Source organism: Pteropus medius, unplaced genomic scaffold, assembly GCF_902729225.1.
Source record: "Pteropus medius unplaced genomic scaffold, Ma_sr-lr_union100, whole genome shotgun sequence".
Classification (NCBI taxonomy): domain Eukaryota; kingdom Metazoa; phylum Chordata; class Mammalia; order Chiroptera; family Pteropodidae; genus Pteropus; species Pteropus medius.
This window is the reverse complement of record NW_024351543.1, coordinates 747,985-771,228: the sequence shown is the minus strand read 5'-3', so window position 1 is coordinate 771,228 and position 23,244 is coordinate 747,985. Positions and strand designations below refer to the sequence as shown.

Sequence of the window (23,244 nt, the reverse complement as noted above, 5' to 3'; positions counted from 1 at the left end):
TAATCCCGTAGCTAGGAGCGAGACTAATCAAACTGCAGAGAGCAGCCTGTTCCTAATCAGGAAGGCACAGGATAATCATTTAACTCTGTGGTTTCTCGGTGAGCTCCAAGCTGCCTCAACAGAAAAAAACATCCTGGATAAGAGAGTTGCTTACACACTCTAATCTTGACCTTTTGATGGTCTTTATTTGCAGTTTTTATTAAAATAATTTAATTACACAAGTATTTGGTTTAAAATTGCTTTAGAAGAATCTTTTCTCTTTATTCCCAGAAAACAATAAAACCTCTCTCCTCCAGTTATGTAAAAAACCTCAGACTCTTATTGATTACCCAAGTCCACTTGAACTGATCATAGACTCAAAACCTTTCAACACCATTCAGGATATGAGTACAGTCCGCAAACTGGGGGTGAGAGGGATTTGGGGACATGAAATAACAACTCACATTGAGCACCGACAGACTTACAGATAAAAAATAGCATGATGCTGTGGGCTACACATGCCAGTTAGTGCCAGCTATTCCCCATTGGAGTGGGAGCCAGGACCGAGCTACAGCAAAGTTCCAGAAGCACCCTATACCTCAAGGCCAGAAGGCCTGCCTATTCAGTCTTCTCTTCTCTTAGCCCCTTCTTTCCAGGAGCATATCACAAGAAGCTATTTAGTGCAATAATTAACTGTTGAGTTTTATCAGATGGAGCTCAAGTCTAACCTGGGAGTTAACTTGTGGTAGATAAGCCCTTAGGCAAACTGCTCAACCTTCTAGAAATTCCTGGTAGGCCCTTAGGGTACTCAACCTTCCTGAAACTCAGTTCTTAATAGGAATAATAATATCAACGCCTCACAGCCTTGCTCTAAGAGTCAATGAGATATGTATGGAAAGCATTTACTAAGGTACCTGGCACATTAAAAATACTCCATAGATTGTGGTTATTATTTTCATTATGTGCTAAGCATGGCCTATTTAAAGAGACAAGTGCATCTCTGAATCTCCTTGGATTCTGCATTTAATAATGTAAGTGTACTTAAAACAATGACTACAGATGAAATAAATGGCACCACGGAAATTTAATATTTTGTTTAATGGATTCATTGCTACTTACAGGAAACAAGACAGTATGTTTACTGGCTTTTGACTTCAACAGATTTACATTAAAGAAACATTTTTTCAGATGTGCTAATCAGAAAAAGACTCAGAAAAATAGATGATTTGGGCAGAATTTTCAGTTTTGAACATAAATAAAACTCATACATTTTATAAAAATTCTGGGATATTTATTAATACTCCTCCAACAATGGATTTGGCACTGAACAGGAAAATAAACATATGAACAAGTCATATCCAATGTATTTCAAATTAATCAGATCCTTGAGAACAGAGATTCTGTCTTTCATTAAGTGCCTCTGCCATTCATGGAGGAGAGAGGTTACAGAAATGTCCGTGAATTCCAAAATTGAATTCATGGACATTCCTATACCACTAATAAAAGAAAACCATTTAGATGGGCATCCAATACATTAATATACAGTAAGCACATAATTAAAAACGATGTTCACTAATTGCCCACTAAAATGGACAAACAGCAAAATATAGCACAAGAATATAAAACAAATATATTTCATACTCTTATAAACAAAACAAAGACATCTTTTTGGTTCTGTTGTTGTTTTTACAAAAATTATGTGTGTACATGTTTTTATGTATATTCTTATAGAAAACTTAACATAGAAAAACACACACACAAAAATCACCTGTCACATCATCAACATGAAATGTCACTCCTTTGGTGAGAGCAGAAAACAACTCAGAATCAGAGATGATCCAAGGTATTCCCAGCCTCAGGATCCGGTAATGCCCATTCACCAACCACTTCAAAAACCACAGGCCAAACCTCTTTTTAGACTCTGAAATATCTCTACTGCTGCTTGACTCCTGGCACTGCTCCATTTTTCATCACGCCAGTAGTCATCAATAAACAAGAACAACTATGACTTTAAAGTTTTCTGTTCCCCAAATATTTAGAGTTAGATGAAATCTTAGAATTTCATTTAGTCCTGTTCACTATGCCTGTCCCCACTGGGTCAGGAGGAAACAGGCACGGAGAAGCAAGTGGCACTGAACCCAGTCCTCTGACTGCCAGTGCAGGGCTCTGTCCAAATAAACACATGGTGAAGGAATCTCCCCAAGTGATGGGGCTATAGTTATCATGTGGTCAGACTATTAATGAACCTAAAGGGCAGACCATAGGGGACCTGTATAATCAGATGTAGTTGGGTAAACTTCCAGTTAGCTCTAGGGAGACAAGTCACAAATAGACAATGTAGCCAAATGAAGGAGTGTGCCCTGGGCCATTTGGTCACAAGAGCAATGTGCGAGCGCCGTGTTCCACGGAGATGCAAGCCTGGTTAAGTGGCAAGAGCCATTTCGGATCAATATTACACTGCTGGGGCAGCTTGGAAGGCAAAAGTGTCCAAAAGAGACCCTTGACAATATGAGGATTAAAATAAAACTCTTGAATCAGCCAGACTCCTTCTCCAGTCAATAGGCATGTGTCCACAAGGTCATGTTACTCATGACCAATCATCTCCCTTCAAGTTCCAATCCAACTCGGTGAATCACCGGAATCTCATCACCGCCACTCCAAGGCTGTTTCTTTCCATCTACATGTTTGTTCTTTGACTAAACAAATCTCTACTGACTAAAAGAGTTAGCATAGAAATATTAAAGGTCATGGTTCAACTACTTCTGATCAATCCAAGCATTTAAGTCTTTAGGAAAAAATCTCTTCAGCCTTACGTGGGCAGAGTTTGGTACAGATATTCCTTATTTGAGCAGACCTTATTCTCAAGTATAAATGATGAAAGCCTAGTTCATTTCTTGTTCTCTTCTTTCCACAATACAACAGTGGTACTGGCTCAATGTGAAGAGTTAGACTTGCGTATGCCAGGTCTCAAGATGCTTGCCTGCAGATGAGTTCTTTCAGCTTTGCCAGTCTGTCACTTTTCAGTGCTTCCCGGATAGAGTGGAAAAATCCAAAGTAGTGTTCAAAGTTGTGTATCATAAGCAGGACCCCAGCCAAGAGTTCATTGGTCACCAGCAAATGGTGGATGTATGCACGAGTGTGATTCTTACAGCAGTAACAGGAACACCCTCTCACTAGTGGGTCAAAGTCCTCCTGGTACCTGAGAAAGAAAGTTATGCTGACATTCCAGAAAGTGAATACAAGAACTCCACAACCCAGGCTATCTATTCTGCTGGTGCACAAACAATAGTTAGTAATATCACTGGCAAATGTACTGCTGGGCACCTGCTTAATAAGATGGCAATGTGGTCGAAGTTAACAGGACACAATAAGCCAGGAGAGTCCTTTTGCTGGATACAACCTCCTAACCTAAGGCTTACAAAAGGGCAGCAAAGAGAGTCACGTAGTCACTCCCTCAGACTGAGCACTATCAGTCACACTATAAAGGCAGAATGTTAGGAAATGCTGCTCTGAGGAATGCGCTTTTCTCCCACTTGCCACAAATACTAATATCGGAAGACATGGTCTGACCTTTTATTTGCATAGCTTTTTGCAGTTTACAAAGCACTTTTACATACACTGTCTCATTTCATCTCTTCAATCACCCTTGGGGACAGATGTTTTTATTGTTATTTTACAAATGAAGACCATTAAGGGGGTTAAGAGAAAGGGCTCCGGAACTACAATACTGGGTTTGATTCCTGGCTCAGAACTCACTTGAGCAAGTCACTTAACCTCTCTGTCTTTGTTTTCTCATCTGTAATGAGGGCAGTAACAGTGCCTACTTTATAAAGTTGTTGCAAGGATTAAATGAGTAATATAGTAAAAGGCTTGGACACTGCTGGGCACATACTAAGCACTATATATGTATTATCTTTTATCAGCTATTAAAAAGAAGTCAAATGACTTAACCAAGGTCACGCAGTCATGACTAGTGCTAGGATCCAACTCCAAGTCCCCCAAACTTCGAGTCTAGTGCTACTAATAAGAAAATTATAATTTCCAGCTAAATCTATACTGTTTAGAGAATTTTTAGTAGTAACTATTTATATTACCCTAGCATTTTAAAAACAGAAATGAATCTCCTTGGCTATTTTTCAAGAAGTTAAACGTGGATGTGGTAAACATTATTATTTCAGATCTACAATCAAGAAGCCCCTACAGAATAGATAAGAACTAAGATTTTCATATTCTTTCATTAATTTTCAAGTCTTTACTACTACTAGCTAGACATGAATAGGTCTGAATCCCTAGAATATCCATTCACATAAGACCAAAAACAACTTAGCATTAAAATGAGTTTACCAAACTCAGATAAATCACTCGCTGGTTTATTGATTATTACTTTTGGCCAAATACGTACAAAGTTATAAGACATCTTAGTTCATTCTTTATAGAGGCAAATACTTTATTTAAAGTTTATAATTTGTATGTAATCAAGATGACTTAAGTATCTTAAAATTTAAAAATTTTGTTGTGTTTTATCTTGAAATCCTTATTTTGCTCTATCATTAGTTAAACTCATTGGAAGGAGTTAAAAACACCAAACAATGGATCTGAGCTAATCTTTCTGACAGCTCTTCTAAAATAATAGTTATCTAGCCTCAGTTTTCTGACTAGACAAAGTACACAAATTCATCTGTGGAAAAAAAGATTTTTTTCTGGAATTGCATTCAAGAAGGCCTAAATGATATCCGACTATAAATATTTTATAAAGTCATAAACTGAAAAAGGAACAGTTACATAAACTTTTAAAACAGACAAATTAAAAAGTAAGAAATCAAAATCTAAACTTGAAAAAATTCCTTACTTTTTTTCCTTCAAATTAATTTCAAATGATGTCTTTTCTTGGTTGCAACCAGTTGTTTTAATTTTCTTTGCTTGATCCGCATATTTTATTTCTTCCTGTGTCCCATTTTGTTGTAATACTGAAGGACAAACCAACAAAAAGTCTTGAATAAAGATCCGATAAAGAGTGGCTGTTTGGAAGAATTTTATTTTAGTTACTATTTTATGTACTTGATCCTGTAAGTCTACTCCTGAGAATTTATCCTAAGGAAATGACATAAGGAAAATAATAATGAGTACCAAGATGTCTACTGACCTAATCTATAATATAAAAACTTGGAGATTCAACAATGTTTAAGCAAATTATAGTTATAAATATGTAACATAATTTTACGGTCAATTTTGGAATGGTTTTAAAAAAACAGTATATGTGTGTGAAAGAGAATATAAATGTGTGTGTTGAAGTTACGTCTCATCATAGCGTACATGCAAATTAATTGGGCCTTATAATTGCCTATGTTCCAAATAGATTAAAAGTAGAATATGGTGAACTCAAAGAGGCCCACACCAAGAAACATTATAACTAAAATGCCAAAGGTTAAATACAAAGAGAGAATCTTAAAAGCAGCAAGAGAAAAGCAATTAGTTACCTACAAGGGAGCACCCATAAGACTGGCAGCTGATTTCTCAAAAGAAACTATGCAGGACAGAAGATCCTGGCAAAAAAATATTAGATGTGATGAAAACTCAGGATCTACAACCAAGAATACTTTATCCAGAAAGCTATCATTTAGAGTTAAAGGACAGATAAAGAGCTTCTCAGACAAAAATAAGCTAAAGGAATTTATCATCACCAAGCCAGTATTATAGGAAATGTAATACTTTAAGAAGAAAAAACATGTATCAAAATCATGAATAAAGAATGGTAATAACTACATTCCTATCAACAAGTACTTCAAATGGAAAAGAATTAAGTGTTCCAACCAAAAGACAGAGTGGCTGATAAGAAAACAAGACCCCTATATATGCTGCTTACAAGAGATTCACTTCAGATTAAAAGACATACACAGGCTAAAAGGAAAGGGATGGAAAAAGATATTGCCTTGATGGACCTAGAGAGTATTGCGCTGAATGAAATAAGTCAGATAAAAAATATTACATGATTTCACATACATGTGGAATCTAAAGAACAAAATAAACAATAACAACAAAAACAGAAATAAACTCATAGTTACAGAGAATATTTTGAGGGCTACTAGATGGGAGGGGAGTTGGAGGATGGTGAAAAAGTACAAAGGGATTAAGAAGTACAAATGGATAGTTACAAAATAAACATGGAAATATAAAGTGTAGCATAAGGAAAATAGTTAATAATGTTTTAATAAATATGAAGAGAGTAGAGGGTTTCTGAATTGAGTGGAGTGATCACTTTGTGAATTATATAGATCTCTAATCACTATGCTGTACAAATGAAACTAATATATTATTGTATGCCAACTATAATTGAAAACTTGTTGAATTGTGCAATGTAAATACAAGCAACTAATTGTTTACATTTCAATAAAGCCAGGAAAAAAAATTGCACAAAGTATGGGCTAATAAATGGCATTTCTCAATTAAAAACAAACAAACGAAAAAAACGTAGAATATGGTTTTAATTTATGTACTCGTACAGAGACTCTGGCCCTCCAGGGAACTCAGATTATCCAGATTTAAATGGGCTTGAATCGTTCCCTTGAACTGTTTGCTTTAAAAAAGAACATTCCTGGAATTACAGGAGAAACACCAGTTCTATGCAAAGAGCCAGCTACCTTAAAACAGGGGCAAGGAGATAAATATTTCTGGGAACAAGTAATAACATCAGGGTAGGCCCAAGAAGAATAGACAGATGGTCCTAGGAAGGAAATTTTGTCCAGGTCAAAAGAAAAAGAGGTGACCTGAGCACTGAGCACAGGGCTGTTATAATTTTGCTGCCATGAATTTGCATGCTGATGTGGGGAGTCATAAAGCCCTGGCTTTTAAAAAATCCCAAATTCAACGTCACTAGAGGGAATTGCTGCCTATTTAAACAACTAATTCATTGTATTTTCACTTTGTAATTGCCAAAGAACTTCGATTTACTATACACACATACACAAATATGACTAACAATAATACTTTTAATAAAAATGTTCAAACCATTTGTTTTCCTAATCATAAAAAAACAGCTTTCTCTGGCCAAAAAGGAACTTCTTAGTTCCAGAGAACTCAATATAAGGTTCTTTTCAGAGTTTTGCATATTCATGGTATGGAATGACTAACAGTTACCTATGTCCTGGAAGAAATAAGCTTGTAAATAAAGTCATAAATATTTATAAAGTGTTTACGGTACATCTATCCACACATATTATATTCTGATCATCTAAAAGACAGTAAAATTGACCTTCTATATATAAAAATTTGACCAACCTGATTTAGTTTCCAGAAGTAATTCAATTTAGATTAATGCTTAAGTTACTTTATAAAAGTGTAACATCTTCTGAATGAAATTTTGGTAATTTGTGGGGGAAAAAAATGAACCTTTAAGGAAGTCTCTAGCCCTACTCAAATTTAAGGTTGGCAGTGACAGAGGAAGAATTCAAAAGACAGCAGGAAAGGGAAAGGAAAGCACACCTCTGAAGACTAGGTATGCAATATTCTCCTGAAAAATTTGGTATATGCTGCAAGGGACCGCCAAGCCCAAATCTGTATCCAAATTCCTTTTCTACTGCCAGTTAAATGTCAGAATCTGAAACTGATTTTCTTGACTTCTGAATAAATACACAATAAAAGGAAATGGCAGTGCTTCAAAGCAATATTAGCAGAGGAAAACAGCTTTCACATCTCAGTGTGCAGAAAAGACAAAAAAGCAAAAGTAACACTAGGATCAGAGGGGGTGAGACTCCCTGTATTTTAATAGCATGGGGTTTGCAAAAAGCAGGCAAGAACTCTTTTGTGAAAAAACAAATTAACTTTTACCAAGCAGTTCAAAGGTTTTATTTTCTTAGATTTTCATCACTATTCACTCTGAATGTTCTTTTTTAGGTTGTTAATAGAAGAGGTTTTGTTTTTCTTGGTTCTGCTCACTACAAAATTACTTCCTAATATTGAACTACGTGTATAGTATTAAGCATCTTGTTTTGTAGACCAACATGCCAGGGCGTTCAGATAAGAAACAAAGATGGAGTTTTATAAAAGGCTGGCTTTATAGTATGCACATATTTCTGGCTTGAATCACAAGCCAAAAATTAATAGGAAATAGAAATAACTTAAGGATAACACTGAGATTAACTTCAAAAGACCTACATGTCTCCTCAGGATTCGGCTGGTAATCAAAACTGAAAGTCAGGGCACATCCCCGCTCTGTCACTTGATAAGGGAAAAAACTCTCAAATAAGTCCACTCCTCTTTCAATACACTCAAGCACCTCATCTGGCCGGCTAACACCACAGATGAGCCTGTGAAAATAAGAACAGTGACTTGAGGACAATGCTGGGAATGAAATCAAATAGTCTTTCCAGAAGTCATTAAAATAATAATAAAAACCACTAACTATTGTTAGCAAGGCATGCAGCAGATAATAAGGTGTGGTGGAAAGAACCTTTGCTTTGGAGGAGAGAGACCTGGGCTAGACTCCCAGCTTTGCTATTTATTTACTTGCTATGTTACTATGGGAAAGTTTGTTAACCTCTCATTTTCTCATTTTGAAAATAAAAGCAATAACACATATGTCACAAAATTGTTGAGTGGGTTAATGAGATATTTGAAAAAGCACATAATGCAGTTTCTGGCCCCAAAGAGAAACTCAACAAAGGTTAGTTCTCCTTCCCTTCTCATCCCTTCTGAACAACCTCTTTAGTCTTAGACTGAACTTTATAGCCTACCTATCGGCCACATAGATGTTTTAAGAGTGCAAAGCTGTGTTCTTTATTTATACCTCAAATACTTCCATGTTTTACCTGTATTTTGCCTATAAGTCTTTTTTATAAATGGTTCCAGAAAGACATTTTTAGCTACTATATTCATGGATTCACTTATGAAGCAACTCTTGCTCCCAGAATTTCACCTCTGCCCATAGGATCTAAGAACCTAGTTGGTTTTATTTATGCTTCTTTATATTTTCTCCACTAATAAAACCTCTGCATGGTGGAATGAGATGGTGTTTTGGGGGGTAATGAGTAAGGTATTTGGAGAGTATTAATAATACTCGACCAGGTTTTGCCACTAAAACAAGGTGGGGCGATGCACTAGTTCAGGGCTGGCTGGCTGGCGGCTGTTTATGTTTTTCTACCCACAGTTCCTTTTATGAACTGAAAAAGAAACACTTCAGACTCCTTGATTTCTAAAAGAAGCCCAAAGCAAGGCTTATGTAATATTAAACAACCAGAACCCTTAAATATATGCTGGTTTTTCTGACTGTGGTCTCCTTCGAGTAATGTTTTAGAACTCCTCTCCAACTGAAGCTGGCATTTCTACACACTTTATAGAAAGAAAAACAATCCCAGCTTTCAAATCCAGTAACAGACATCTGTGAACACTTAACTCAATGAAGTCCAGAAAATGACTAGAAATACTAGTGCTAAACTGTTATTTGCACCAGAATGAAATAAGCACGGGAGGGGGAACATCGAACATAGAAAATGAGGTTAAAATTGGGGCAAATGTTGCCTGGGGTGATAAAAATATTTAGTTCTAGCTGGTGCTTTCACAAGTGTATACATGTATAAAAATTCACCAACCTCTACATAAGATTTATACACTTTACTGTAAGTTATATCTGGATTTTTAAAAAAGTGATAAAGTTACTATACAACAGCCCAAGGAGTATAAAGCAGCACCCTATAATCAAATTGCTTACTGTATCTGCAGGAAAAGACCATGAATATTCACATCACATGGGATAAAAGACTACAGTCTTTTTTGGAAAAAAAAAAAAAGAAGAAAAAATTGGATAGTCTAATAGGACATTAGGTTACATTTAGAAACTTGGGATTTTTAGTTTTGAATATTGTAGATCATCTCTTCTTACCATTATATTGTGAATCCTGTGACTTATGGTAAGAAACAACCCCACTAGTGTTGCCAGTCCCCTCAATTTCAAAAAATGACATCACTATTATGTGCCTCAAATCTAAGAACTTCTTAAAGGTCCTTATTAGTAGTGCCAACCTTCCTTCTATTGGTATCCCAAATCTGTCCTCAAGTTTCCTTGATTAAGGCCGGAGTTCCACATGACTTTATACCTGTCCCCAGGCACCACGTTATAATGAATAAGGAACAATATTTGTACTTGTCACAAGAATGAAGGGAAACATTATAACACTTGCCGTCACTTAGAATGAGGATCAAATAAACTAAATCACATGACAATCATCTTCTGGTCTACATTCTGAAATCAAGGGCAGGACTGCCTTGATTGAAACTTACCCCCCTGTCGGCCTCAGCAGACTCAGCCTAGAAAGGGCATAATCAAAACATCAAAAGACATGCCCATGTATAGACTGCATGATACACAACTCCCAGTACTCCTGTTTTACAGCCCACAAGGCTTGGCCTGCATTTTAACTGAACACTGACCTCGGTTTGTCTTCCGGCAGCTCTGCAGTGACTGATGACAGCAAGTGCAGTCTGGTCTCCAGAGTTGTTGGATTCCCATGAAAGCCATCCAGAAGGAAGCCACCTACAGGCCGCTTGGCTGTCTCTCGTGCTGACCTCAGCCTCTCCTCCATCACGTCTCCACCTTCAATCACTCCAATGATCACACTTTTCTTAAGGACCTAAGGTAAGAAAAAACTGAATGCTTTTAACCATTTCTAGCAGTAAAAATCTTTATCTAAATGAGCCTTACACAGAAACCCAGTGGATAGACAAGAACTCAATGGAGCTGCTGCAGTTGAATAATGCAGGGGGACGGTGCTCCCTCCTCCCTGAGAATCTTTAGGATTCCAAAGAATACAAATGGAAAGCCACCCAAAAAGCTAATAATAGACTGAGGAGAAACTGAGGCAATCAACATACATAGTCGTGCTTTAGCTTAAATTAAATGCACACTGAGCAGGTAAAAGAAGATAAAAGGAACAGTTTACATTTGTTTAAATAACTATCCCGGCCTGCTTTAGGCTACCGCCAAGTCTCTTAGAGACAACTTTATGAACTTTGAAACTATTTGATTGGGACAACTGAATATCCATTTGGAAAAAAATGTAATAAAAACTGCTACTGCACACAATTCTCAAAAGTATATCTAAACATAAAAATGTAGTTATATAACTATAGAACTGTAGTTAGAAGAATATGCTGAATATTTTTATAAACTTAGGATAAGGAAGGCCTTCCTAAGCAACCTAAGTTTACAGTAAAAGACTGACTGACATATTTGAGTACAAAAATATTCAAACTTCTCTAGTGAAATATACTACCAACGAGGGCAAAGGAGAACTTACTCTTTGGAGAAATAGGTAAATATCTACAACACAGAAAAAGCTCCAACAAATCCTCTAAGGAAATGATAACCCTAAAGAAATCTAAGCAGATATGTGAATATAAACTTCAAAAAAATAAATATGAATGCCTTGTATCATATGGAGAGCTTACTAAATCTTATCGGTAAGGAAATGCAAATTGGAAACATTAGATATCATTTTTGCCCATCACAATGACAAAAAACTAAAAGATAACATCATAGTGGAGGTGAAAGCATTAGAGAAATGCACTTACATACCCTGATAACTAGAGAGTAAAAATTAGTTTAGCCTCATGGGAAGGTAAGTAGACTACACTTATTATAACTGTCAGTGCTTTTAGCTTTCTTTATATCTTAAAATTCCACTTCTACGAATCTCTCATACAAATATATTCACTGATACGAACCAAAGTATCAGTAAGAGGGAAAGAGGTATCGTTAAACAAAAAACAAGCAACTTTCTGAACATATGATCATATTCATGTAATAAAAACCACATATAGGTACACATATATATGTAATAATTATGTGTATGCAACTGTAAAAGTAAGATTTGCAAGGAAATACATGAATCAACAGTGGCTCTCTGTTAGAACAGAGAAATGAAGAAAGATTAGCAGACTATGAAGAGGGAATTTTGCTTCTTTAAGCAGGAGGGGCACACCAGAAAGAACACTTTGGATGCTGTGTGGAGAATAAATTAAGAGTGAGTGTGACTGAAAGATTGGGTAGGAGACCACTGTAACAATCCAGGTAAAAGACAAAGAGAACTTGGACTAAAGCAGTGGCACTGGGGTAAAGAGGAGGGAAACCTCATCGGGGGTACGACTGACACGACTGATTAGTTGTTCAAGGAGAAGATGAAGATAGTCTAGGATGACTCCTGGCTCCTGTTTTGGAAGTCCAAGGAGATGGTGAGAAGAGCAGAAAACAAACAAACAAACAAAAAACAATACAGGTTAAGGCAAGATGAATATTCTGTTTGTGTATTAAGTTTGAAGTATCAGAGAGACATACAAATTTAGCCACTAAGTATATAGGCCTAAAGTTAAGGATACAAATGCAATTGACCAGGCTAGAATGGCAGACGTTTGGCACAAGACTGCCACTCCCCACTCCTGCTTCCAGGGCATACCTGGCTAATAGACCACTCTTTTCCTGCTAAATCCAGGCACAGCTCCAAGTACCTTGGGATGAAACCCACTTGCCATCCCTGGCCTAGGGTATATATGAAGAAGAAAAAAGCCGGTAACAGAACCGTAGGGGAGCTTCAATATTGAAGGGCATTCAGAATAGGAGGATGCAATAGTAAATAAGAGGGAAAGGAACCATAGGAAAGGAAAAAGATATATACAGATGTACAAAGCAGACAGTTACACAGTCTTGCCTCTTTACATGACTGGCACAGCCCTATCTGAAAAACTCCTTTTCCTGGATGTAAGAAGTATGGTCATATATAATTTATTATCTAAAATGGAATACATTTAAGAGTAGAAGGGGCACTATTAATAATTATATCATTAGCATAAGCGTAAAAGTACAGAGAGGAACCCCAGCATTTGACCAACACACAGAAATAGCGTGAAATGGCGAGGCTGACTATAACACAGAAGGAGGACTTGAGGCTCATCTGGCCATTCTAATAATCGTGCACTGTCATACTCCATCCTCCTTCCAACTCATCCAAATGTTGCTCATCTTACTGGCTCAAGACAATTGCTAGTGAGCAACATGAACAATTCAGACCCACAGCAATGTCTCCAGGCTGAACTCCTACTTCAGAGACTGAGAGTTCTACTCAGAACGACAAACTGCATTTTTATTGTAAACTCAAAATAACAATGTTCCTCAAATTGAATGCACCTGCCATAGTGGGACTTGCTCACTGCTCAGGAAGACCCCATATAAATCATCACGGGCACTGATTCTCCCCTCTGATCACTATCTTCTGTTCTCCTACTTCCTCTGCTTTCTCCTAGTCAATACATCCTTTTCTAGCCTCATTAACTCTATTGTCAGGAGCCCTTATTTATTGCTACAGCTTCTTCCCCACCTCATTATAACCATTCACCATCAGCAAGCATTTACTGAGGACTTACTATGTGTCAGGAATTCTGCTACATGATGAAGATACAAAAATGACACATAGGAATTGAGTTTAAGGAAGTCAAAGTCTAATAAAGACAAACATAAAGAAATCACTAGTACAATATCATTGGGGCTATAATATAGCTACATATACATTAAAGTGGTGGCAAAGGATGAAAAGAACTTTCTGAAAGCGTCAGGGACAGTTTCCTAGAATAAAGAGTGGAATTATATGAGCTGGATATGGAAGCAAAAGGAAGAATATGGCTAAAGATAAGAATAAAGAAACAGTCCAGAAGGAAGTCTGTGTACAGTCACGGTGACATGAAACAGGAAAATGCCTCAGGGAGCTGCAAGTTAACTCAGAAGGGCCAGAGTGCCAACCACAGGAGAAAGTAGGCCACAGTGAGCTGGAGGAGTAGGCAGAGGCCAGGTAGGCAGGCCATCCATGCCATGTAAGAGTTGAAGTGGAGAGTCACTAAATTCTTTTAGGGAAATAGGCATTGGGTTCGTATTTGTGCTATACAAAGATCTCTTGAATAGCAGGACTGAAGATGGGTGAAAATGAAAATAGAGGTGGAAAGAATAATTAAAGGTGCTTGTTTACATAAGAGATGCTGAGGTTATTATGCCTTAAGGTGGTGATAAAAAGGGTGATGAGGGGGCAGATTCTAGATACATTAGGGAGATGGAATCAAAGAGGAGTGAATATAGGATATTAAATCAGATATTACAAATGAGTCTTGAAAGACTCAAATTTCTGGTCTGAGGAACTTCGTGGCCTGCCTAATGTTGAGAGAGAGCAAAAGGAAGAACAGGTTTGAAGACAGAGGATACAAAGTTTGGTTACCTCAGTCTGAGGTGCATGTGAGATAGTCTTGTGATAAAACCTAGCTAAAGTCCTGTAGTTATGTAATTCTGAAGCTAAGCAAAGTGATCACGATTATATCTACAATTTTAGAACTATTCAGCAATAAAAACTAAAGGGTGACTGCCTAGGGAGAATACATACAGTGGGATGAAAAGAAAGCATAAGACAGAATCCTAGAGATCAATGCTACTAATGGTTCAGGGGGAAAAAAAACTAGAGTGAGTAATAGAGACTAAGAAGCAAGGAGCAGAGAAGTAGGAGGAGGAAAAGCAAAGATGGTATCATGGAATGTAAATTAGCGAGAGTTTCAGAGAAAGAAGTGGTGAGATGTACAGCCTTACCTCTGACTCTTCCTGTAGCCGCAGACAATTATCCAGGAATAGAAGCGATCGGTCAACAGACTTTCTGGCTCTTTTTAGGGAATTTGTTTCTGCACAAGATGCTTCGCCATCTGAGAGGCACTGGAACCAGTCTGGCTGAAGGGCCTGCTGAATTGCCATAAACTTGGAAATAGTCATTTCCACTCGTCCTCCAACACCCCACACAGACACAGACTACCATGGAACAAGATGATGAAGAATTAGCAATAGTGAAATGCAAATAAAAAGAAAATCAAAAATGGCAAGGCAATTCTGAATTTAATTCTTCTCTACAACTGGAGAGATGATAGCAATTCAATATCCTAGACATGGTGAGTAAAAAGTTTCCTATACTATACTTCAAATTCTCTAAGAACTTTATAGCTCACAGAGAACCCTTCAGTGGCCATACAAGCTAACTTCTGAGCCTGCCCCTAAGAATTCTTCGATATACTTTTCTAGAAGCCTACTCTTCCATTTTCCTTCACCAACCCATGCTGTTCCTAAATATACCGCACACTTTGATTCTTCTATGATCACATTGTTCCTTTTGACTGAAATGCCCTTCCTCTACTTCTTTGCCTATTAAAATACTATGCACCCTTCAAGGTTCTAGTTCAGCTATCATCTACTCTAATGTGTTCCCCAGACTTTTCCAGGTGTAATCAATCACTCATGCATCTAAGTTCTTTCAGAATTTGTACCTATTTCTTTCATAGAAAAAACAGCCCTTATCACACCATTGTATATTTGTCTGACTAGAGTATACCAATTCATGTTTGAGCCCCCAAAACACAGTCTAAGGCCTCACACATTATAAGTATTTAGCAAGTGAGTTAGATACAGAATTATGTGCTAAGATATAAATCCCATAGTACAAGAATCTCTACATGTCCCTTTGGTTAGTCCTCTTACAGCATTTCTCTTAGAAGAGATTGACAAGGACATAGATGGGGAAGCCACATACAGTCTTTTTATTTTGGCATAAGAACACTGTTTAAGGGAATCCTCTCTCCCTTATAAATGGGGTAGATAACTGACATCAAAATATTTTCTTTCGAATTCAAATTACAAAATAAAAAGAAGTTTAAAGCAGAAGAGTAATTTAAAATAGTAATCTTAGATAAGATTAATAGATATTGTTGAAATCAATATAATGGGTGCAAGAAAAGTAATTGCTGAAGTCTGGCTAGAATGCTGTCCTCAGGGACAATGCAATGAGGCCACGTCTCAGGTAAAAACTTTTAATGAAGTCTTTTTGATATTGTTCTTCACTAAAACTTTCTGGCTATGAACCCAGCTTTTAAAAGTTCTGTTCTAAAAGCAAGCAGTATTTCACTCAGGTTCTACTATATATAGCTATACATGTGATAACACTCATCAGCAACTTTCCCCACTCTACCTGAGGTTGTTAAAACTGCAAATAAAGCATGGCATCAAAAGACTATTATCTACCATCATAGCAATTTCTTTTTTAGGAATGTACTTGACCCTTTTTTAGCCCCCAATTTTTTTGCAATAGTGAAAAAGCTGAGGATACATTCCTTATCTTAATCCCATCCTTGGGCAATCCTACTCTTAATTCCTATAAACTATCAACCCACTATATTCATAGAAATAAAGAGAAGGCATAAAGGGGTCAGGAATGGGCCAGCATCCCAGCCAGTGAAATCCTAGCCTCTGAGGGATACAGTAGGCTGACTTCCTGGGACAAAGTTGCAGCCGTGGAGGTCCTTCTGAGAACACACCTTGTTTGTTACATAACCAGCTGGGCAGGGGCTGACTGGATCATGCAGAGAGCAGTACAAGAGTGATTCTGGCATGCCTGTATAAACACAAAAAAGAACCCTTGAAAGTACATCAACAATTACCCTGTGTTGTAATTGAGAGCAGCTTCATGGTGTATACTGCAGTATAAAGCAACACTAAACTTAGAATTATAGGAGGCCTGTCAACATAAAAGAAAAGACTACTTTGAAACCTACTAATTTAAAAGAAAAATTAAATGGAAAGGTTCATTTCTAATGACAGTAAGTTGCTACAAAGGAATGGTTTTTCTTAAAGTATAAGACACAACGAAAGTGTTTAATGACATGTTGACCCTACTCAATTTGAAGAATTTAGTATCAAGTATGTTCATTCTAGGTACTATCCAAGGGCAACTAGCTCCTTGACAGATGAAATGATATGGTCAAAAGGTAATTAATAATAAAGCCATCCCATATTATGGGTCTCTAGGGGCAGAATTATATGGAAGCTTTAGGATACTGCAAAAGGATCTCATTTTCAGTAAGATTCATTAACTTAAGATGACAGTTTCTTAGATTCTTTAGTCAAAAAAACAGTCATTAAAAAAAGTCCAAAAAAATGTTTAGTAAACCATATGTACTTAAATTTCATATTTTATAACAAAAAAATTTCATAAGAAAAAATTAGGATTTCACTGAAAAAGACCTACAAAATTAAAGCAAATTAAAAAAAATCTCTGCAGTTCTCCACCTTATTTACCACAATTTCAATTATAACAATTATCTGTAAAAAATTTATATTAGCTATTTTCACTAAATTACATGCTTGTATACTTTAAAGCGGGTTATTCAAACTGGCCTCATATTGAGAAAAACAATATTACATAAAATCCCCTACTGAAATATAGGGCGTTGTTACAACTAAGTCATCAAGCAGCTTCCCTCGGAATTAGAGAACTGAGTAACCAACGGAAACAGGATTTTCATTCACTTAAGTGAGTCTTAGATATCGGGGAAAAGCTTCAGGAGAAGGTGATCTACAGAAAAATTGGTTCTCTAGCTGTCATTGATAGGCTTTTCCTACAAAATAAATGGACATAGACTTCTGCATTTAAAATCCTATTTCTGAAACAAAAGATAATATTAACATATCAGAATATAGCTGTATATAAACTCTACATCTTCTGCCTTACGTTTTAGGCTCAAATATGACAAGACTGTGCTGGATCTTAGGCATGTCCCATGCATTGTCTCATCTCTGGTCTTTGTTCTATGACTGGAGTGTCTGCCCACACTCATCTACCACCACCACTACTGCATCCACATCCTGACCGAACTCCTACTCTTCCTTGACCCACCTAAAATGTCCCCCTCATCTTCTCTCTCTAGAATCCTTTCTTTATCCTGACTTCCTTCCACATGTATCCTACAGCAGGTTAGGTGCTCATCCTTAGGCTCTCGTGATACAGGTACACAGCCCTAATTCTGCAAATGCAGTTACCATACTCTACTAGAATTACCTGTTCATCTTTATCCCAACTAGGCTCTGAGTTCCATGAGAGTAGCAACTGTTTCCTATTCATCTTTGAATCCCCAATGCCTGGTTCTTAGATGCTTGATAAATGCTTATTTTGTTGATAATAAATAAAAGCATTTACATATGATAAATGCTTAAATTAATAAGTAAATGTATGAATGAAAGATCAGAGAATAAAAAGCACCTACAAACTCCAAGTTAACATTCCAAGGCACACACAAATAACTTAATTGTTACCTATAAACTTTCCAACTCCTTCCTTATATTCTGCCAAGACTTCATAATGTTCTGCCCTATAAGCAAAACAGAAACATACATAATAATGAATCATTCTACGGATACTCTGTACAACAACTGAAGCCCTCTTCTCCTCACCCACACAAGCTACATTCACAGTAAATGTAGTCTTGAACAATAAGTACACCACTATTCAAGACTGCCAATTCACTAGGCTGGGTTCATTAACCAGTGTAAAGATCTTCAATTTGCAAGTGGTTTTCTGAGAAAAGAAACTGGCAATGATCAACTACTTCAGAATATCTAGATTTTCTTCTTCTTCTTGCCTCTTTAAAATCACTGTTATTAATGAAATACTGCAATCATTTCATCATACATAGGTTCTTCAGTTACAGATAAAGTCAGTATGTGCATTACACAAAATGATCTAACTTTATTAGTTCTGCTTCCATAAGTAGTACTAGCAAGTAGATGTGCAGAGACACAGAAAATTTTTAGGTTGGTGCATAAAGACAGACCCTAGGCTCTAAATTTAGCTCTCATAGAGCATTTCCTGTCCTGTAGCCCCGGGAGCAGTGGCAATGAGGGCAGTATGGGACCTTGCATTCAGAAGAAAAGTGAAGCAAATCTAACATGTAGGTCTGGCCCATGGCTTCCAGATTAGGCCCAGATGATGTATAATACTTGGTATATTTCTTCTGATTTTATTCTAAAAAATCTATAAATTTTGTTCATATAAGCATTAAAAAAGTATTTCGCTTTACTGCACCTTAATAAGGTAACTAAGCTGCTGCCAGAGTTGACATCTGAATGGCTGGGTCTAATACTTACAGTGATGACAGTGTAAGCTGAGCCATGGCAGGAACCCCGTGGATACAATGCAGTGTGTGATGAGTTAGGTGTGGTGCAGAGCCAGTCTTGGTATACAGAAGGCAGCCTGGAATGTCCATGGTGTGGTCCCCTGTTTTGCTTAGGTTTTTTATTTTTCCTAGGCGACAGCCATCAACTACCTTGGTAAGACTCAGCTTCATCCTGAGGGATTCCTCTAGGTCCTGATGAGAAAAGAACATTAAGGTCAGAAGGAGTTCCATGACGTCTAAAGGCAAAAAACATACAAAAAAATAAATGATAGCATGTTTATTACTACTTCTGGTCTAGGACATCTTTACCTTTCAGGAATAGGGAGACAGAAAAAGACACAAAGAAAATGAGATACCTCCCCCAAAGTCCCAGAGCAACATGATAACATTGATCACATTTAAACTCAGTCATGGAATTCTTGTCTGATCTAATAAAAATTAAACAAATGGAAGGATAGAAATAAAGACTAATTATGGGCAGAGCACTATGAAAGCCAAGGCTCACTCTAAGCCTTGAAATGTGTACAAAGAAAGATCACACTGCTTAGGAAATACTGATTATTAATTTGATCTATTTTTTTCTTTCTCTAATTTGAGAGAATACTAGGCAACATAGCAATTTCTTCTAATATGAACTTAAATTAAAAAAACAGGCTCCAAAACAGCATTCTGGTGTTTATTAAAATATATAGAAGAATGTACATCAACAAATAAACAGATTATCTCTGAGAGGTGAGATTATTTTCCAATCTGTTCTTATTTGGTGTCCAAATAGATGTGATAAACTGTGTGTAGCATACATGTAATTCACAAGCAATTTAGCATTACTTTTATAATTGGGAAGAAAAAAAATTTGACAAAAGAAAAATCCTAAGATATACTTCTAACTTCCAAAGATACACAGGACAAAAAAAATCAGACAACATTATCAATTACTTTGTTGGATGCTTTTAATTATTATTCAGTGAAACAAATCCTAAGCTCCACTTCTTAAAATGCACGACAAAAGTTGGTAACTGGGCATGGCAGATCATTTGTAAAAAGTCACTGGATACACCAGCATTTTAAAAATACCAGCATTTCTACAGCAGGTACCATACCCCCTGGAATTCTTGCCAATGGGGCTAGGCCAAGTTTTATTAGTAGATAAGTTATTACAGCTATCTAGAAGCTCCAATCTCAGATCCTGTCCTCGTAAGCATTATACTATACCACTCTGAAAGTCAACCATTGTTTAAGATGCTATCAAACAAATAAACATTATCTATCATTAGTTAACAAATATTCAGAAATATGAATGTTACTTTTTTTTAGAGTCACAAGTTTTTATGTTCAAATAGTCAATACAGTCATTAGAATTTTAGAAATAACTTTCTGTAATGGTCCAATAAGAGATTTCATGCTAAACATGAATTATAAAAATAATATGTGTCTGAGGAAAGCCTGGTCAATTTTCTGTGACTCTAACTTCACTATTTTAAGTTATCACAAACAGACACACAAATAAATATCACTGAAACCCATAAGAATGGAGACTATTAAGAGAAAAAAGTTATATTTTAACAAAGAGTAATATAAAAGCTATTTTTTTAAAGCCCTGTTATTACACATTAAAACTGTTAAAAGAATAAAATTTATACCCCTCAAAATTATGCAAATATAATTACAGGTTAATAAAAGTATGCTCTAGAAAATATAACACAAGAAAAGAATCATTACTTTACACAATCATATTTCTTACTGATTTGCCAGATAATACACATAATCTTCTGATTTCAACTCACAAAAATATATTTTCAACTAAGAGGACTCTGTAGCCATTTGTAGAAAAGTTAAAGACTGCATTTTACAATCTAAGTAAGTTCCTAGGAATTGAAGCGGGGGAAGCACAAAGAGGAGAAATGCACTTTAAAGTTAACCAACGCCTATTATTCTGACTGAATATTGGAATCAACCAATTATAGAAGGATAGGTTTTTGGAACATAAATAAGAACAATGAAAATTTAATGGGCCAGGATTATTAAATATTGCAACAACTTAAGCACTTCCTACCCATACACATCTGGGAATGAAAGAAACTATATAGTCTGGAACTTTCAGAAAGGTCTAGAAGACAAGAATTTGTTGGTTCTTTCCCTTACTCCAATAACTGTCTCATCTGAGTGGTTTAAGTTTGGTAAAGCATTTAAATGTACGCGCGTGAGTTGTATTTTAAATATTAAATTCATACACACTCTACAATGTTTGTCTATACACAGAGGAAAGTTGGAAGGACTTCTAAATAATATGGTGCACTGAGCTGACTCAGAAATACACAGAAAAATGATAGACTATAAAATTCTAAAAAAACAGTAACTGAAAATGAGGAGACTAGTAGGAGTAGAGTATTCTAAAATCCTTACTCTATTTGGGAGGAGGAGAGAGATAATGAATAATGTTAAACTTAAATTATGTGTGTTAAAAAAAAAAAAACTTTTAAGTAACCATTAAAAGATTAATGATAGAATGCATAATTTCCAAACCTGTTGGGGAGGAAGAGAGGGATAAAGAAAAATTGATTAATACAATAAAGGGGAAGAAAGAGGAAAAGAGATGTAAAAGCACACCAAAAATAGAAAATGCAAAATAAGATGGTAGAAGGCCAACTATGTTAGTAATACAATAAAAGTTAACAAATTAATTCCATCTATTTAAAGACATAATGGCAACAGTAGCAACTAACATTTACTGGGCATTTACTATGCATCAAGTACTGTTCTTTACATATTAACTCCACTAATATGTATGACCATATATGCCTCATAGGACATGCTATCACTATGTGTATTTTACAGGTAAGGATACTGAGGCTAATAAAGTCACCATTTGAGAAGTGGCAGAGCCAGGAGTTAAATCACAGAAGGCTGGCTTTAGAGGCTGTACTCTAATTGACTGTTAGTCTATTATAAGTCCCATCTTGTCCACAGCACATACATTGTTTACATATTAACTGCAATGTTGATATAATTTTATAGTCATATTTTCCATTTTGCTATAGTGTTATTATTTTTCTTGTTTTCTCTTATGTCCCTTCTCTGCCTTTACCCATCCTCCCAGCCTCTAAAAACTTTCTCTGTACTCATACATTTAAACATACTTGTGTACAGAAACAGGTGTTTTTAATTTTTTTTAAAAAAATGAAAAATACTATACTGTATGCACTTCTCTGCAATTTGCTTTTCTCTCTCAGTAATACATAATGAATATCCTTTCTTGAAGAGACACAGAGCTAAATTACTCTTTTAAAATAACTACTTCATGACGTTGCATAGTTAAAATGTTACCAATTTAATCAACCATCACGTTTCTGATGGACACTCAAGATATAGGACAGGTCCTAAGATCTCAGCAATAGTCTGAGGGCACGGCTTCCCTGATCTCATCTTCACCAATCTCAAGTCACTTTAGTTTATGCTTTCTGGCAGAGCTCTATACATACATTGATTTTTAACCGTCACCACACTCCAACGATTGAGGCACAACTGCCCCCCATTGTGCCGGTGAGTTAAATCGAGGGTTCGAGAGTTATTAAACAAGATGAGGTAATACAGCTACAAAGTAGCTGGGTCCAAAGCTCTCGCTCTAAATCTCTACCCTGTCTATGAACCCCAATGTCCTAGAACGGACTGTTCACGGAAACCTCTAGCCTTGGTCCATAAGAATAGATTTATCTTCACTCCATGGGTCATCTTTAAGGGTCCCAGAGCTCGCGAAGCGCTTAGTTCAGTGATTCGAGACTCTCCCAATCCTCCCAAGTATCCTGGGCAGTCCAGGAAAAAATTGCGGCTGAGAACTTGACCCTTGAGCAGAGGCCAGTCGAAAGGAGGCCCCTTTCTCTCAGAGATGCGGTGACGCTCACACGATTTGAGAGGATGTGGGCTTACAGAAGCCTCCGGGCGACCCAGAAGAGGAAAGGAGAGACACGGCGGGAGTACAATTACAGTTACTGCTACACAACCAGGAAGCGTCTGGGCGCGACGCTACTCATCCACCATAGTAAGCCCCACACCATCAGATTTGCACTTACCTGCAAATCTCCCAACTTTTTTGCCCTTGAGACTCCTTAAACTCTTTACATTTTCCCTCCACGTGTCAGGCTTGCAGAATTCTAGGTCCCCTGAATCACCGCCTCCGGTGCAGAGCCAATCAGGGAGCATTGCGTCATCACCGGGCGCCAGAAAAAGGCAAAGGTAATCTCAAAGCGAGCTCTGGTAAAA

The 23,244-nt window shown here is 36.7% G+C and overlaps 1 protein-coding gene across 8 annotated transcripts; it reads right to left on the bottom strand.

Annotated features, from left to right (window-relative positions):
• Positions 1-1,058: 1,058 nt before the first annotated feature.
• On the bottom strand, positions 1,059-23,209 carry QTRT2 (queuine tRNA-ribosyltransferase accessory subunit 2). Of its 8 annotated transcripts, none has more exons than XM_039843050.1 (9): positions 23,055-23,209; positions 18,959-19,179; positions 18,128-18,183; positions 16,354-16,430; positions 14,588-14,800; positions 10,402-10,601; positions 8,131-8,282; positions 4,829-4,997; positions 1,059-3,196 (listed from the first exon to the last, which is right to left on the bottom strand). In XM_039843050.1, exons 2-9 carry the CDS (start codon positions 19,156-19,158, stop codon positions 2,947-2,949), a joined length of 1,317 nt encoding a protein of 438 aa, XP_039698984.1. In that variant the 5' UTR covers positions 19,159-19,179; positions 23,055-23,209; the 3' UTR covers positions 1,059-2,946. The 8 variants fall into 8 exon arrangements, with proteins under 8 accessions (XP_039698984.1, XP_039698987.1, XP_039698988.1 ...); XM_039843053.1 differs by having other exon boundaries at positions 1,059-3,178; positions 23,055-23,208; XM_039843054.1 differs by having other exon boundaries at positions 4,829-4,946; positions 23,055-23,208.
• Positions 23,210-23,244: the final 35 nt, after the last annotated feature.

What these genes read in the sequence shown, in the direction of transcription:
- QTRT2 (XM_039843050.1), bottom strand. Translation starts at nt 19,158, where the DNA reads ATGAAGCTGAGTCTTACCAAGGTAGTTGATGGCTGTCGCCTAGGAAAA. An exon ending in AGGAGTTGGAAAGTTTATAG is followed by an intron (nt 16,431 to 18,127) that starts GTAACAATTAAG and finishes GTGTTTATACAG; the next exon opens with GCATGCCAGAATCACTCTTG. An exon ending in GGCTACAGGAAGAGTCAGAG is followed by an intron (nt 10,602 to 14,587) that starts GTAAGGCTGTAC and finishes TTCTTACCTTAG; the next exon opens with GTCCTTAAGAAAAGTGTGAT.